The sequence below is a fragment of the Lycorma delicatula genome, chromosome 5 (assembly GCF_047948215.1).
Source record: "Lycorma delicatula isolate Av1 chromosome 5, ASM4794821v1, whole genome shotgun sequence".
In the NCBI taxonomy this organism is placed as follows: Eukaryota; Metazoa; Arthropoda; class Insecta; order Hemiptera; family Fulgoridae; genus Lycorma; species Lycorma delicatula.
In genome coordinates this window covers 112,011,624-112,030,845 of record NC_134459.1, presented here as the reverse complement: position 1 = coordinate 112,030,845, position 19,222 = coordinate 112,011,624, and the positions used below count along the sequence as shown (strand labels likewise).

At 30.6% G+C, this 19,222-nt stretch overlaps 1 protein-coding gene across 7 annotated transcripts in view; it reads right to left on the bottom strand.

Annotated features, from left to right (window-relative positions):
• Positions 1-7,311: 7,311 nt before the first annotated feature.
• Med (Smad/Smad4 homolog Medea) overlaps positions 7,312-19,222 on the bottom strand; it is an 86,193-nt gene continuing 74,282 nt past the window's right edge. For 6 of the 7 annotated variants that reach the window (XM_075366869.1, XM_075366870.1, XM_075366873.1 and 3 more), the window contains one exon: positions 13,548-17,981. In XM_075366869.1, the coding sequence (XP_075222984.1) occupies positions 17,978-17,981 (4 nt within the window). In that variant the 3' untranslated portion in view covers positions 13,548-17,977. Of the gene's footprint in view, positions 7,424-13,547; positions 17,982-19,222 lie in introns of those variants that run through there. The other variant, XR_012756510.1, reaches the window with a different exon arrangement.

Below are 19,222 nucleotides of genomic sequence, written 5' to 3'. Positions count from 1 at the left end.
CACATTCCAAAAGTGTTTGCCTATTTAAAAGAAACTGCCAGCATTTACATCAGGTGTTACCAGAGTGAGAACAGCAGTTCCATTTGCTGAAGATGATTGTTAGAGAAAGTGAAAACATTTTGAAGTTATTAAAAATGTGTCATAAAACTTATTTTGTTTGCCAATTCAAAATTTTCAGTTCTGAAGAACTTATCTCTTGATAACAAGAGTGGGTGAAGGTAATGGTGGATTGGGTTTTTGCAAACAAGTACCAAATAAATGATAAATAGCACATAGCAGCATTCTAATTTATTGTTTCTTCAGCTACAAATCATTACAGCTTTCTCAAATCATGTTATGTGTCTCAAATACACTGTTCTTTTCACAATATAGTAGTCAAGCAACAAAGTAATGTTTTAAATCAAACTGTTAGTTTGTAATACATACAGTTTATGTTATTTAATTATTTCTATTGTATAATTTCTTTTTACATAGGTATTTAAAATTCTTTCTTTTGACATGAATATTTTTTTATTTTGCTTGAAAAAACATTAAATTTTGTTTTAATTTCCTGAAAATTTTAAACTTACTAAAATTTTACATAACTGGTTTTCCATTAAATATATTGTAACCAGACCAGTATAACGAACCTGTGTAACAGATTCCTACCAATTAAGAAGAAAGTAGTAGAAAAGATAATAATAATGGGAGCAATCCAGAAAGGAGCTAAAAGAAACTCTTTTAGTAAAACCAATAGGTCCGTTTAACAATCATCCTTTGTAATACTGCCCGCTAGCACATTGAAACAGATGTTGTTCAGTGAAATGGGGTTACTGGACCAGGACAGGAATCCCGTGGGAAAATGTGAGGGCAGACGATCATTCTCACACTTCAAGTTTGGTACGGTTCCCTAGAGTATTTATACTCTAGGGAAGACCAGTTGACAGTCGAATCAGGGGGATTCCATCCTTGGCTCTTGTAGTGGAAGGTTGTGTTTTATAGTGTGTCTCTGTGCAGTGCTACTAGGACCGGTTTCTGCAGTACTTCATACCTGGATCAACTGGCTACCTGGCTGACCATGTAGAGGAGTGCCGTTAGGACACCCGCCGGGCCGCACCTGCCTGTATAGCAGGCCATTGTCTTCATTCAGATAAGATTATAATAGATTTTTATTTTTACTGATTCTTTGTATTATGTAAATTGAACTTTCCTAAGTCGTTAATAATACATTTTTAATAGCCTATACAAATTTTGTATAGGTCTATTGTGAACTCATATAAAATAATTTAATTTTAAATTATTCTTTATAAAAGGAAAGATTAACTTTCTAATTTCATTTTTTTTTCTTTGAGTGTTTTATTACAGGACGTGTAGTTTGTAAGAAGTGACTATTTAAGTTTAATTTTTCTTTAAATTAAATTTTTGTAGCTTATTTTTCCTAAAATGGAAGGAAAAATAAGGCCACCTCCACCCTGTTCTCCCTCCCGGATTTGTCCGATGGAGCAGAGGAAAGCGGGGCTGGCGCTAGGAAGCGCCGGTACTCCGCGCCTCTTATGGAGACGGAGCCCTTAGCGGGCTGCAGCCGCCACCCCGCAGGCTGATGATGGTGGCCCATCACAGCCTGCTACCTTCAGGCGGGAGAAAATCCCGCCGATAATGCTGGACTGTCCAGAGACATAATCGAGGATTGGGGGGCGCCTGGTTGCCAAAAACAGCGGGTTGTCCATCAGGCTGCAGCTAGGCAGACTACCGGGCGGTGCAGAGCTTTCTGCACTCAAAGGGAGCTGCCTTCCACTCCTTTCAGCTCCCGAAGGACAGGGAGTTGAAAGTAGTAATACGGGGAATCCCCTATGGGGCTACCCCGGAGGAAGTAAGGGAGGAACTGACCTCCCTTGGATTTGAGGTGACTTCGGTGAAGAAGCTCCTCACCAGGGACGGTCGGGAAACCCCAACCTGCCTAGTGGCCCTGAAAAGGACCCCTAATGCCCGAACAATTTATGACCTTAGCAGTATATTTTACTGCAAGGTCGGAGTGACCGATTTTGTGTCACGAGGGGGGCCGCCCCAGTGCCACAGCTGCCAAAAATTTGACTGCTTTTCCCCCACCGGCCCGCGTTGCCGGTGGGGGAAAAGCAGTCCCCATGAGCCACAAACGGAAAAACGCGTCAGAAACGTTTCCGGGGTCGCGAGTGAATGGTTTTCTAGTGTAAACTGTACAAGTCAGCGAGTTATACGGTCTCAGGACAACAAAATGCGGTAAGTTTTTTGTTTTTATTTTTTTCAGACAGAACTTCCGCTCTGCAAACGTGGAACTCTGCCACAATAATATTGAGGGTAAGAGCAAAAACGCCTTTTATTTATTTACTTTTTTTCGTGCGTGTGGAGCGACTCGTCGTGGTCTTTCGCTAAGCACTCGCCGAAATAGAGTGGGAAACGCCCTTCCTTTAATCCCGTCATCCCAAAATAGAAAGAAAATATAAACTCCTTTTTTTTTCGCGTGTGTGTTCTGTTCCTTTGTTACAGATACTCGCAGCAGCTACCACAACAAACAAACATGGTTTCTTCACTGCGGCCACGCGGTCCCCCCAAACCCTTCCCGGACACACGTGTGTCTGGAGATTAATATTATGTAGCGCAAAGAAATTCTATTTACTTCTTCTGAAAAGGCGATCGCCGCCCCAAAACCGCGATCGCGAATAGGTATCACTAAATTTGTAATTTCCCTATTCCCTTTCCTTTCAAGAAAGAAGAATAAGGGAACGAGCCCATCAGCCACTGACAGTATGGAAGAAAGAAGAAACCTGCACTTTCCCCTGTTCAGCCCTTCGGGGCCACGGGAACACTAAGGTTAATGGTATGTAACTTTGGTTACTGCCAATTCTCGGAAGGTGTAGGCCAAAGAAGAATGAAGAAGTCATCGGAAGAAGAAGGAAGACCCTCTACTCGACCCAACATCACGGACAGGAGTCCAGAAAAGAGCCCAGCAGAGATGCGTCCCAAAAGGCAGCTATCATAGAAATGGATGAAGAGCTTCTACTCAACCTATCCTTTTAAAACTTACATTTAAATTAACTTAAATCAGCAATTGCGACTTCTCCGGAGAAGGGGGCGCGCGCATTGCTCCCTCCATACAGTTAGTGCCCTGTTGTGGCGTATTCCTGCTAGCCTATGAAGCGTTAGCACTGAAAGGACTTCAGTGGACGGTCTGAAGGGGAATTACGTCGGGAGGACAGGTTTCATAAGCCTAGCCTTCTGCGGTCGGCCCATAAAATGGGTTCGATAACGCTGGTTTAACAACGGATTGGAATGCAATTAAATCCGTACTTAAAAACACAAAATATTAAATAAGACAAAAATTGAAAAATTAGACCCATCACCTAAAATAAACCTTTAAAAACACGCCCGATAGAATCATCCAGCAGCAAGGGACACTGTCCAGGTTCTGCAATCCGTAGGGAGAATCTATAAACTCCCGCCAACTTTGCATTCCATTCCATTCTAGTTGACAGTCAGTCTGTGAGAGAGTTCTAAGCGAGCAGTTATTATGTGAGTTTGAAGCATGAGTATTCTGCGAGGAGGTCAGTGAAGAAGTGAATTTCTAGTGTACAAGTTTGACACGATTAAGGTGATGTCACAAGTAATTCCAGTACATGAAAACAAGAAGTGGTTCGGTGAGTTACTACTAGACTATAAGCGAAAGAAATAATGTACTAGAATATGTCTGTGAAAGAGATGTTTCATTCATAAATTGTTAGGGTAGTTTTATTTGTGAACAGCAAATGTATTTGCAGTAAAAATAATGTATACTTGTCTTATCTATTGTAAATATGACTAGTGGTTAAAAGTGTGATTAGCAGTCAAGCTAACGTCTTTTGATTGTCAATGGGTCTGAATTCTGGTTTTCAATATTTATTTATTGTTGAGTTGTTTATTATCCATATAAACATTGTTATTATTGATTTGTCTTATTTTACTTATCTTCTTAAACTAATAAATTGTAATTATATAAACATTTTCAATTGTCAATTTCTCAATATCCTGATCGATCCGCGAACATGCAACAATACATTTCATCACTTTTATTGGCAACATTTAAATAAATAAAAATTTTACATTTTTACTCAAAAAATAAAATCACTTTCAAAGAGCTGTAAAAAAAATATTTTTTCCATTAATGTAAGGACGGTCAAATCAGGTGCATAGTACATAGTGTATGCCATGGATTTTAAGATATATGCAAATTATTGTTTTTTGAGATCTTTTCTGAAAGCAAAATTGGAGCATTTCCTCAACTTGTATCAATCCTACTCTTTAGGGGCTGTATAATTTGCAAGAAGAAAAACCATTCATATAGTATATAGTAAGTATGGAATTTATTAATAATCACTATAGATTAGAGGTATTTCTAGATTAGTTATAAACTAATCTTAGTTACAAAAAAAAATAACTTACAGAATTGTCTGATACATCACTAAATACAGTTATTAAGATTCAGGTTATTTCATGTTCTTTAAAGAACTTTAAAATTTTAAAAGTCCTTCAAGTTGGCTCATACAGCTCCGGACGGCTGCACTTGGCTCCCTCCAAGCTAAAAGTAAACCTTTACTTTACGCTTGTTCCCAGACTAGAATAGTCAGTCTTCTGCCAGCCATCAATGACGCAACATGTGTTAATACGATATTGGTATACATAATCTTATTACAAGTTTAATATTATAATAAAATTAATTTACAATATAAAATAATAAAGACAATTATTTATTTTATTGAACCAGTAAAACAAACGATTTAGAATAATTAAACCTAAGATACTTCACCAAGGTGACAGTTATTCATCATTTTTGGTTCTCTAGCCATGGATACCATTTGAAATTTTGAAGAAACTTTTTTTTAGTACTCCAGCTACGGATACAATCTGCAATTTTGAAGAAATTAATTTGGATATAATTTGGAAGAATCATCATTTGGGTCTTACAGAATTGTGAATATAATCTGAAATTTAACGAATCTTAATATTCAACAAATTACTACAATAAAAGAGCTCGCATCGATTAGATCTACAATACCATTTGCGTAATACCTTTTTAATTTATTACATTTAACTTACATTGTTTTATCATTTATGTAATATCATTCGACTCATTTCACATTTAAATTGCTTTGTTAATAATTCACACTGTTAATTTAAGTTATTACTACTATTATTATGGAAAAGGAACAATTAATTAAACAAAGAGGCTTGAGAATTTACTGACTAAAGGCCTCTATATCTAGAATTGGTACATTTACTGACAAATTTGATTCTTCACAGGGTGATACGTCACGTCTTGCGAATAAAATTAAGGAATCTTCTTGATTTACAAGACAAATATGACATCATTCAATCAAAACTTGAAATGAATTTTGATGACGATGTTTTATCACTGGATCGTGAGTAAATCAAGGAAGACTTGTGCGGTACAGAGTGTGAATTACAACAATTAATAAATGTGATACTAATAATAATCAAAAATCATCTAATAAAGAAATCAATTTATATAACAATATTTAAACCAACACAACTACAACCCATTAATATACTTATATTTAGAGGTAATTTGTTAGATTGGCAGCAGCACTATTTTAATATATTTAATGATTTATCTAATATCTAAAAATTACATTATGAATGAAACCGTATCTTAACAACTGTATTTAGTGATGTATCAGACAATTCTGTAAGTTATTTACTTTTTTGTAAATAAGATTAGTTTATAACTAATCTAGAAATTCCTCTGTATTATAGTGATTATAAATAAATTCCATACTTACTACATACTATATGAATGGTTTTTCTTCTTGCAAATTATACAGCCCCTAAAGAGAAGGAATGATACAAGTTGAGGAAATGCTCCAAAGTTTGCTTTCAGAAAAGATCTCAAAAAACAATAATATGAATATATCTTAAAATCCATGGCATACACTATGTACTACGCCCCTGATTTGACAGTCCTTACATTAATGGAACGTTTTTATTTATTTAAATGTTGCCAATAAAAGTGATGCATGTTTGCGGATTGATCAGGATATTGAGATATTGACAATTGAAAATGTTTATATAATTACAATTTATTAGTTTAAGAACATAAATAAAATAAGACAAATCAATGATAATGACTATAAGAATAATAAACAACTCAACAATAATAATGATGACATCAGCAAACAATAATAATAATAAATGTCAATAATAAACAATTAATAATCATAGTAATCACAGCCACAACAATAATAATAATAAACAGTGATTACATACAAAACAGAATTTAAAGTAATTATCAGGATTTATTTACAGGTAGTTAAATATTGAAACCAGAATTCAGACCCATTGAAAAAAAGACACATTGACTGTTAATCTTAACACTTTTAACCACTAGTCATATTAACAACAATAGTACAATAGATAAGACAAGTATAGAGTTCTTTTACTGCAAATACTTTTGCTGTTCACAAATGAAACATCTCTTTCACAGGCATATTATAGTACATTATCTCTTTCACTTATTATGCCTCCAAATATAACACAAGTACAATTTTTATACCATCCTTGGTGACTTAGTATTGAATGTAGTCAAAATTTAATTATTGAACCTACAACTACCCTAATTGGGAAGGAAAATAAATATTTCAGCAGAATAACATTTTCAATTAGACTGCTTCAGCCTTTTTATGAAATGTTTTTCACATGTACTTATTAATACAATTATTACTATTAGTAATGTGAATGATAATTTTTCCATGAACTTTTACTCTATGTAAGATTTTAACACTGAAATATTCTACAGACTTCCACAGATTAGTTTATCATGAAACCCATTACTTCTATTGGGCCTGTATCTATGAATTTTAAAATTTTTCTGCAATAAATGATTATTGCTTCAAAATAATAAAGGTACATAAAATTGTAGATGATTAAAAAATTGTATGTTTCCTTATTATTCTTATACCACACAGCTAATTGTTTTCTTTTGTACCATGAAAACTTTCTTGAGATGATTCCAAAACAATACTGAATATTGCATTGATTGTTAATTAATCCAAGATGAACTGCTCTCATTAACTGATTGTCGCCAAGCCTAGATAATAACAGTATTACAGAAAGAAAAAAAATTGGCAAGTATAAACTATGTGGATCATTTTAAGAATGTATTAATAAATTCTCAATACATCTAAAAATTTCACTAATGATGATTGTTCTGCAGTATTGTTACTAACACGTAGTATTATTATGTATCATGTTATATAATAATGTAGATTTATTAGTAGTAATACATATAATATACTTACAATTCCCAGCAAATTTGTCCATTTCTGATGTACATTTACTTACATTAATGCACTTTGTTTCTGAATTATACTTAAAACAGATGGCTATACCTCTTTCTCTCTCTTTTTCTACTTCGCCTCTGAAAATATAAGGTTACACTTCAGAGGATATGTATGAATGTAAATGAAGTATAATAGACTTGTACAGTCTCAGGTTGACCATTCATGATGTGTGGTTAATTGAAACCCAACCACCAAAGAACACCAGTATCCATGATCTATTATTCAAATATGTAATCCTTAGAACTCTCAACTTCAAAATCAGCTGATTTGTTAAGACGCATTCACTACTAGACCAACCAGGTGGGTTCCAATCGAAGAATCTATTACACAAGAAGTGTATGACATTTCTTCTACCTAGGCTGTACAATCCAAATGTAAAAACAACTGCAAAATTTAAGAAAAACTTATTGGGCGAAATACATAGCATGGCATATACAGTTTGAATTATTTTTTTACATGTACGTATATGTTAGTAGTTTCACCATAAATAATTTTAATGGTCATATACTTACCCCTAAATTTTTATGAATTTTTGAAAACTAATTTTTTTTTTAAATTCAAATTTTCGCATCAAATAACTCTGATGGGGCTGGTGACAAAAATCTAAAATTTATACAACTTACAGTGTTTTTGTAGATGTTTATGAAAAATAAAAAAAATATAACCTCTCAAAAATCATGAAAAACCTGTTAAAAGCGATACCATTTTGACTCACTAAATAAGTGTTCCAAGGGGGTTTCTTGCCTTTGCACATTACATTTTTTATATTTAGCCCATTGTTGTTGAAGTTGATGTTTTCAATATATTTAAAATAGTTTTTTTTTTTTTTTTAATTATTAATGATAGGTCATAATTTAATGATTCAAATATGCTTGTAAAACTTACCCAAATTGAGATTTCAATGAGTAGCCTACATCATTTTTCAACAATTAATTTTTATTTTTATACTGGTTTATTTTTGTAAATTCTATCGAAGAAAAAATAAATTGTAGCAAAATTTTAATTATTCTTCAATGAAATAGCCTGTTTTTGTAGCAATGAAAGTTTATTATTTAGTGTGGTTAACCAACAGCTGTGATATATCTTCTGTTAATTCTCTTGAAATTGTGTGAGAACCCGTCACTGTAGTTAGTTCAAGAGATGTCAACTTTCTCAGGATTTTGCAGATCGGTTCCCACACTCTGTCTTGTTGAAACTCTTGAAATGATGCACGTGGTCCAGCTGGGTGGAAAAAATGAACCTGCTCATTGTCATTTTCAAGCCTATATTTGCTACTTCTCCAATCCACTACTGATTGTCATACACAAAAGCAATAGAGTCTTTTTTCTTAAGTGAAAGTGGTAAATACATGACACAGGATGGTCTTCATAGTCCTTGGAGTCTGAAGTAAATTAACATCATTTTTATAATTTTGATGGAGTGATACACCCAAAATGCTACAAGCAGCATCCAATTGTTCAATATTGTGATGGGATATTGTTTCAATATTGTATTGTTCTTGGTCTTTGCATTCATATAGTTCTTTGTTCTGCTGAAAAAAAAAATACTTTTGAAACAGTTAACACAAAGAGAATTTTCAGGAACTAAATTTAAATTTTGAAAAATGTGTTCTTTAAGAGCTTGCTCTAACGCTATTTATCTTAAGTTTTTCTTTATTTTTTTATGAGTTCTCAAAGGGTCACAACAGAACTGTCCATATGGTGATTTAATTTTGACAAAAACGTTTTTTTCATATTTACAAACACTAGTGACATCTGAATTAACATGTAAAAAAATAAGTTGGTTTTCATCACTAAATTCATAAATTTTAATGAGTTTTTTGGCACTGTACCGTACACTGTTTTATAACACTCTTCATTCACATAAAATTCCTATGGAACATTGTTCTTCCATTGTTTTATGTGAAATTACTTTGTTTTATAACACTCTTCATTCACATAAAATTCCTATGGAACATTGTTCTTCCATTGTTTTATGTGAAATTACTTGAAAATAACGTAAAAATTTAACTGATTTTAAAATTTGCAAATATAATATTAAGTAAAACTTATTTAACAAAACTTCTAAACACAAGATGGAACAAGAATGAATGAAGACATTTGGTAAAGCCATGAACAGGTAACTGACTAATGTCTGACTGACCGGTCTGTAACTGCAAAGCTAAATGATGCAATAAGCATATATGAGCATGTTGCAATATGAATTTTCCCGATGATTGTAAATGACCTCAAGTGCCTCTTATAACATGAACACTGCAGTTAAATAGTTCAAACAAGTCTATTTCAACTGTAGTAATAAGTATAAAAATATTAAAGTGCCAAGAAGACAAGAAACCCCCTTGGAGCACTTATTTACCAAGTCAAAATGGTATCGCTTTTAACAGGTTCTTCATGATTTTTGAGAGGTTATAACTTTTTTATTAGTACAATACACAAGAAAATTTTTTATTTACCATAAACATCTACAAAAACACTGTAAGTTGTGTAAATTTGAGATTCTTATCACCGTTATTTGAAGCCAAAATTTGATTTTTTAAAAAAAATTAGTTTCCAAAAATTCATAAAGATTTAGGGTAAGTATATCACTATTAATAATATTATTTATGGTAAAACTACTAACATAAATCTACATACACAAAAAATAATTCAAACTGTGTATGCCATCCTTGCCTCTTGGAAAAAATTACCAAAGTGAAATTTCACAGTTTTTCATGTTCAACTTTATTGGTAATTTTCTCATAGAAAGAATAGAGATAGGTAAATAAACCACTGAACCAATCCTACCTTGAGAAAATATGAATAAATTGCTTTTTGTTTCATCCTTCCAGGACCAATAGTTTTTTAGTTTCATCACAAAAATAGGTGTGTGCACTGTAATAAAAATGGCCACCATAGTTTTAAGGTCCTGTAGGACCTTACATGTAAGGACATGTATTTGACCCCTATTCAAATTCATAAACCTTTTATGGAGATTGTTAATTCAAAATAAACTGCCAGCCATTAGTCTTTGATGGATGACATGGTGAGGTAAAAAAGAAATCAATAATTTGGAATTTTGGTAATTTTCTCTAGATTTGATAGCAAGAAACTATCTAAATTAGTGTGATTAACATTTCCTCAAAATGCTACAAAAATATTAACAAAATTCTCTGCAAATTGTAGAAATTTAAAGAAAGTAGAAAATACATGCAGTATTCATGAGTGTCAACATACATCCTAAAATCATTTTCGAGTTATGGCTGGTGAAAGATTTTGTTCAGATTTCAGCAACCCTGGTTAAATGAGGTCATACTGAAATATTTAGGATATTAATCAAGGGGCAGAATTAGTGATTTCTTATAGTCTTTAACCTAAAAAATTGAATAAAATAGGTTCCATCTGCAGCATTTTTGAGAAATCTGGGGTGAAAACTAATAAATTGGGGTAAATAACCCTGTATATGTTTGATGTACAATAATTTTGTTAAATGGGTAATAAATACATGCAACTTTTTAACAAAACTTGTAGAGAATCTAATTCTGAACAAAATAAAGGTGTAATGTAAGTTGAATAAAATAAAGAAAAATTAGAAAAATTCAAATTATATTTAGAAACAGTACATTACATTTTTTAGAAAAGTATTTATTTAATGTAAACAAAAACCAATTTCTTTTTTGGTGATGTGAAAAATTTGTAAAAACAAAATTTACAAAAAACTTAAAATTATACACAACTGTAAAATAAAAATTATAATTTTTTTTATTCCTGACATAAATACAATAAATTATTTGAAAAATTATTTCAAAGTAGGCAATAAAATAACAACAGCTGACCAACAATGAGCAAATTGTATTAATGTTTAAATCACTCTGTAAGGTTCATTAAGTATATCTGGTACTGTGAACTGCACTGTTGTCAGCGTAGCTTGAATTTTACTTTGATCCTGATCGGTTTGCCATTGAAGTAATGCCGTACTTATTTACAACAGAAAAATATGCTGATATGCTATTCATTTTGGGCAGGCATGGCCAACATACGGCCCGTGAAACATTTTTCAATATTAGCGTTTTTTATCAGCAATTGAATAAAGGAAAATATGGAAATTTAAAAAAAAAACTTGCCAAGAAATGTTTAGTAGTAATCTTCAGCTCAACTTATATTTATGAACAAACCTTTCTTCAATGAATCTGAATAAAATTACTACAAATCCCATAATAAAATTTTTTACTTAAATGAATCGTTTTTGTATTTAACATTAATTTTAATATTTCATTTGGCCCATGAAAAAAGTTTTCTTTCCAATTCGGTCCAGAGGCAGAACTGTTGGCCACCCCTGATTTTGGGTGTGTGCAATGGTAATGCTACAGCTGCTGCAGTAGAATATAAATACGTTTTCTGAATCGCAAGATGCCAGATCCCAAAACAATCAACGCGACTTTTTGCAATCTTCAGGAATCAGATTCACTAGCTAGTATTCATATCAGCTACAAACCAATCTGTTCAACACAACGCTGTTATTGATGCATCCAGACGTCAATACATGACATCTTTCTAAGTGGATTGGAGTTTTGCATTCGATGGTTTGTTGGACACTTAAACAAAACATGTCTTATCCCTATAATAAACAGCCAGTTGAACATCTATATCCAGGAGATGGTTTGCTTTGTTTGGATTTCTGCAACTGGTGGAATATGAATCAACAACTCTACTAGTATGTTTTATTTACTGATAAAGCAAATTCCACTTGAGATGGTGTTAACAACTTACACAATGAGCTTACATGGGCAGAAGTAAATCTTCATGAAATGGTGGAAGGTAATTTTTAGCATCAATGTATGATGTGTGTGGCCTTCTTCATAATCAACTATTTGTACTGTCCAAATTATCTGGCTGCTTAAATGCCAAGGCCTACTTGCACTCTTTTCAAGAAGAATTGCCGCAGCTGCTTGAAGATATTCCTCTAGTGTTGAGACACAAGGTATACTTCCAGCATAATGGGGTGCCTCCCCACTTTTTCTTCTGCTATTCCAATCACTTAAATCATCATTTCCCTGAAAAATGGATCAGTCATGGAGGTCGACATTCCTGATCACCAAGATCGTATGATCTAACATCTTTGCGTCTGGGGATGTTTGAAAAATATTGTATACAAAACAAAAATACACTCTTGTAATTAATTGTCTGCATTACGGATGCAGCTGAGCAACTTAAGGGCAGCCACAAAAAACTAAAACGAGCAACAAAAGTAGTACAGAAGCATGCCAAGAAATTTGTTGAAAATGGCAGGCTCATTTTTGAACATTTATTATAAACTGGTTATGTATAATGCACTTTGATCTAATTTATTGTTTCTAAATAAAATTTGAATTTTTCTAACTTTTCTGTTTTATTTAACTTATCTTACACCATTTTATTCAAAATTAAATTCTCTACAAATCTTGTTTTAAAGGTTTATGTATTAATTATCCATTTAACAAAGTTATTTACGTCAAACTTAAATTTACGGGTTTTATCCCAATTTATTGGTTTTCACCCCAGATTTATCAAAAAATACTTTGGATACAGTTCTGGGACCTATTTTATTACATTCTTCAGGTCAAAAGCCATAAGAAATCACTAATTCTGCAATTCATTTCATAATTCAGATGTTTGATTATGTCTTCCAATATTTACGATATTGGCATCTACCATATAACTAGCTTGAAAAATTAATTAATCTATTAACTTATACATTTTTGAAAAATTAATAAAAACATTACAAATTCAATCTCCAACAATATATATTATTTACAGCAACGAATACATAGACAGCTCTTAAAAATTCTTGAATATCCTAGTGTTGATTACAAATTTTCTTATTTTTCCTATTCTAGCTGATCAGACTGTTTAGTTTCCATACACCCATACATTCATAAGAACATGCTTGGCATGTATCCAGGTATTGTCATTAGCACTAATGATTTTCATACTAGTGAGTGATTTTTACTGCAAATCATACTTTATTTTGAACATAACTTGGCTACCATATATACCTAAATGTAGGGTATAACTCAATCTACCTTTATTACATACCCTGCACCATTAAAAAATTATTTCCTTTAACAGCTACTATGAAAGTATGCGGAAAATATGTTTGAAACATTTTATAAAAATAGATTTATTTAAAAACTTTATTTATTGACTTCTCTATAAAAGATATGTGGTTCCTGGTATATGTAAAAAGTATATTTAGTATTAAATTATAAATAATGTTATGCTATCTCTTGACATGTTAAAAGCCCAGTTATAATTTCAGAGTTAATGTTATCAGATTCCATACTTACCTGTTCACAGGCAGGAGTTGTTACAGGAAAAGATAATAAAAATTAAAGGCTATTTGAAATAACTAATTTATAATAACTTCAAAAAAATCACACGTTAAAAAAGTGCAAATACTAAAAATAGTAAATATATAATCACTTTAAAAGAAAACAAATTAAACTTACAATGTCTTAGAAAAATCACATCATTATATTTTAAATATTTATAAACAACAATAAACAATACAACTTAAAAAAGACAAACAAATTTTATACAAAACTTAATTAACTGATAAATCAAATATAATAAACATCTATCAATAATAATAACAAATACAAAATTGAAGCAAATCTATACAAAATACATCTTAAAAGAATGCAAAAATCCGATGGATTTTGCAATAAAAAAATATAAATATAAAACAAGAAGCTTGTGATTAAACATTTTTTTTTTTTTAACATTAGTACTTCCATTTCAGTTAAAAAAAGTGTACATTTTAATGAATACCACACCTTTATTTTAAATTTGAATTCCACAAAATTTAAAAATAAATAAATACTGAGTGTTACCAATATTAAATTAGCATTTAGTCACAGTCATTATTTCTGTTAAATAAAAATTACACGATCTACTATAACACAGGAATCAGATTGCTGAGTAAAAATAAACTTAATTTTAACAAAGGTTTTTTCTAGAAGATTTTCTTTCAGCGAATGAAATTTGATAAATCTGCATTAAATATTACAATAATAATGAAGAATTTGATTAGTTGGTGATTAGAGTTCAAAGTGACTGAATATATTTTGTAGTTAGTCTCTATCAGAAGGTTGGACAGTACTTATTTTTAATCAATTTGTAGATAAAATTTATTCCAATTAAACAGTTAATTTAGTATAGTAAATTTATTTTCTACAAATAAGTTTGTTTCTCATACATAAACTTAATTTAAATTTAGTAAACAATTATTAAATTCACATAATGGGAAAATTGAAAAATATTTAAATAAAATGGCAGTGTTTTATATGTCAAAACTACTTTAAGAACATCCTAAAATTAGCAAAATGTAAAAAAAAATGTGTCTATGGTTTGTTTTTATGTTCAAGTGTTGAAGGAGACAAAGTTTATTGCATTTTTGGGTCAGATCTGGAGGTTTTCTTTCTGCTCTCAAACTAGAAGGAGGAGAAAGATAGCTATGTTGTCAGGTGAGGAAGGCAGGCCTTCATTTTAGTTACATTTAGTTGGAAGAGGCCAATAAAGAGAGGAAGAGAATGGAGACTGATTTACGAGGTGCAGTAGAATTTGGGAACCAGCTGATTAAAGACTGTAATTGAAGAACACTCTTTGAAGAACACACTAAGATGTTAAATGTTTGGAAAAGATGGCAGAGTTTATAAATGTAAATGCTAGCCTAAGAAATAAAATTTATACTTTGGAAAATAAATTGTATGATATGGGACAGTATTCAACATCAAATATGACTGAAATAATGGAGTGCTTGATGAGAATCAGGAAGGTGTGATCTGCTTTAGATTTACAACTAAGTAATGAAATGATTGTTGTAGTTACAGACATGCAATTAATAGATGTATAAAAAGATCTTCAGGAATTATTGTAAAAATCTGTAAGAAGATCAAATAAAACTCTACGGTTGCAAAAAAGGAAAAGTGAAATGCAACTTATCAACAAAGGTTATTTATTCTAAAGAAAGTCCAGTGTACATTAATGAAAGCATCTAGGAGGAGAATGCTAGCTAGCACGTGCTAAACAATACAAAAAACAAGTACTTTTGGATATGCGATGGTATGATACTAAAGAAAAAAGAAGATGGTGCTCCTGACATCATAATAACAACTAAGATGATCTGGACAAATTATAATTTTTTTTTGGAAAATGTTATAAGAGAAAAATAATTGTTTTCATTTTATTTTAGCTTATTATACTTTTTTGTTTTTTAAGATATAGGGCGTTTAAGAAGTATAATTCGGTTTTTAAGCAACAAAGGTGAGTTGTTTATTTTACATCAAAATATTTCTAGTTTCAGGGAAAATTTTGATCAGTTATTGGTTTTTATGAATTCTATTAATTGCAGCCAGATATTATAATTTTGTCAGAAATATGGATATATACCAGGAAGAACCAATTTTTTTTTTTTAGATAATTATCAAGATAAATGCTTCCATTTCATTAAGAGTGTTATCTCTATATAGGCTCTGTTTATGTTCTAAAGATTATTCTGAAAACTTTGTTATAAAGATAGTTGGGAAAATATATTCATTAAGAACTAAATGATAACTGGTGTTTGTTGAAAAAAATTAAACAGTACACAGATATCTAAATAGTAGACAAATAGTAAACAAAATTACTAGCTGAAATTAAAGATGAATCTTCATGTATTTTTTATAAGTAGGGATAATATGAAATGTACAGCCAATGTCTTTGATTTTGATGTAGCTGATCATAAATTGACTATACGTGCAGTTAAATTTCAAAAAGAAATAAATAAGCCAGTCAAAAATTCCAGTGTAGATGACAAAAAAATTATCAGAATAGATTATAAAAAATTAGAGTAGTCATATTTACTACTAAAAATTAGAGTATTTTAAGTAGTAAATATGACAGGGGGGAGGTTTTTTTGCAAACTATTTCCTTTGACAAATTTAAGAAACAGCTGTGCTCTTTAATAAAATACTGCATACAAGAAAAACCAAGTAGGAAAATCACCATTAAAAACCCATGGATTGACTAGCAGTTTTGTGAAAGAATAAAAAAAAAGAATTTACTGTTTAAGAAATTCAAAAACCAATCTTATAATAGGAAATTAGACAGGTATGAAACATATAGAAACTGTTTATCCAGTGATATTACAGAAGCTACACAGATTTATTACATAATATTACTTAATAAACATAGAAATAATAATGCAGAACAATGGAATATAGTAAATAGGATGTTACATAAAAAAAAAGAAAATTAATTCAGTAGAAAGTATTGCCTTTAGAGATAATGGTGGATAAATGATGAGAGAGCCTGTAACAATAGCAAATGAAATCATTAAACTTTTTGTTAATTGTGTTCAAGTTTGTTAAAGCTTTTTGTTAAAGTTAGTACAAATGATGCTAATTTTTAATACTAACATTGAGGTATATAGTAGGTTTTTCCAAACAGTTGTGAACAAAATTCATTATATTTTATTGCAGTACCAGAAATAAAGGTAGGTTGGCATACTGAACAATTAAATGTAAAGAAATCAACCGGTGATGAAAAAACTAATTCAAAGATCCTAAAGAATGTTCAACAATTTTATTATTAAACCACTTACTTATAATTAATAAGAGTCTATAAACTGGTGATTTCCCAGATAGTTTAGTCTACAATTGTAGTTCCAATTTTAAAAAAAGGAGAGATCTAACATCAGTAATTATTGTCCTATATCATTGTTACTAGTTTGCTCTAAAATTATTCAAAAACATATCCAAACAAGATTATTTTTTTTTTTTGAATGAACAAAATGGATTCAGAAACAGTAGGAGGACTGAAGATGATCTTGATTTTATTACAAATATGTGTAAAAGTATGAATGGCAATAAACTAACTGATGCGACATTTTGATATTAAAAAAAGGCAATCGATACAGTAAATCATAAAATAATATTAAAGTATATGTGGAGGGTAGGCATTGGAGTTATTTTCTACTCCTGATTTAGAAGCTATTTAACAGCAAAAAGGCCAAAAGATTTGTGTGGGTTCAACTGTCAGTAGAATGAAGTTTGTGACTTGCAGTGTTCTGCAAGGTCTGTGTTGGGTAGTCTTGTTTTTGGCATATGTAAATAATTTATGTACGGGAAAGTTTGAGGGTTCTCTTATTGGTTTTGCAGAGATATTGCTCTTAGTTATGAGGTAGATACTGTGAGGGAGCTTAGAATTAAGATGCAGAGAGACCTAGACCTATTGGTTTAACGCTAACTATATGGTGATCAGTGACAAAAAAAATTATGAATTTCAATGTACGTAAGCTACCAAATTTGATAAACCATTATATTACAGATGTTAGAATTGTATTGAAAAGAATGTAACTAATTGTATTAACTGTATTGTGATAGAGCAGACTGAAAAAATAAATTATTTAGGGCTAATAATGATAAAAGGTTTTCATGGTTCAATCATATTAACAAATTGAAAATTCAAATGAATAAAAATTTTATAATGCTGTATTTTTTACTTACCAGAATCAGTTTTAAAATGTGTGTATCAAGCACTCATAGGATTGCGATTGCAATAAGGAACTGTATGTTGGTGAAAGATATTTAGCAAGGATTAAAACTTTGATCACTGTCCAGAAAAGGATTATATGTTTCATCTGTAAAAAGCAAAGGTTAGAACACACTTTTCCATTATTTATGGATGTCAAAATTTTACCATTAAAACATTTGTTTGTGTATAAGGTTTTAAACATTTTTTTTACATCAGGAGCAGAAACAATATTCAAGATAATACTAGGGTAGCCAGATATAATTTACAATCTGAATTTCATTGTCTTTTACCTAAACCAAGTGAAATGTTTAAAAGAAATTATTCTTACTTTGTACAGAAGTTATATAGCAAACTATCAATATATATATATATATATTACAAAGGAAAATAGAAATTTATTTCATGTGTAGTCATAAGAACTGGATTTTTATTCTCCGATTTTTTGAAATTTTTTTTAATACAGTTAGACAAAATATATTGAACCAATTTACCTTACTGAAAGCTGTACTAGAGTAGAATTAAATGAAGTTTCCTGTCTGAAGGGAAGCTGCTAGTTAATATTTTATAACCTTACTCTTGAATATACAAGTTGTTAATCTATTCATAGTCCATATAGACTTAGGAAAAACTTAAAAAAGTGATTGTATCCTCAACTCTGGCTTTCCCTTTGAGGTATTTAAATTCCAGAGAAATTTTTTTTGATTTTTTTATAGCATGATTGAGCCACATTAGCAGTTGTTTGAATTTTACTAATGAGTGAAAGTTGAATGGTGCAATGTTTAGTTCAGATGTATTATGTGAATATATTTAATGTATAAATTTGTAATACATAGTGTAATTACTTTCATTATTGTAATTTTAATACTTAATATTGTAATCTACATTTAAATCTAAATGGTTATAGTATGACCTTTAATAAATAATTAATCTACTGATTTTTAAAATTACATCTCTCATTAAAATTTTGAATTAGTGCTTCATTGTAATTAGCAACAACAGGTGCTACATTATGATAGTAAAAAAAAAAATCATCATTAAGATTCATTATTCAGTTTTTTTTTTTTTTAATATATTGAATAGTATTATACCTGAATATAATTTAGTACATAGGTGTGAATACACATCTGTTATAGATTTAAAAAGAGACATTTAAAAAAATAGAACCTCAGAACTACATGAATATTAAAGTCAGAGCAAAGAAAATAGACAAAAATTAAATTATTACAATTATTTAATTTACTCTTTCCAGTAACAACAGACTTACAATGAATTACTGCTATCAACCTCCTATATGATGTTTTTGTTTTTATAAGAAAAGAACTTGTTACTAATTTCTGAATTCTATGT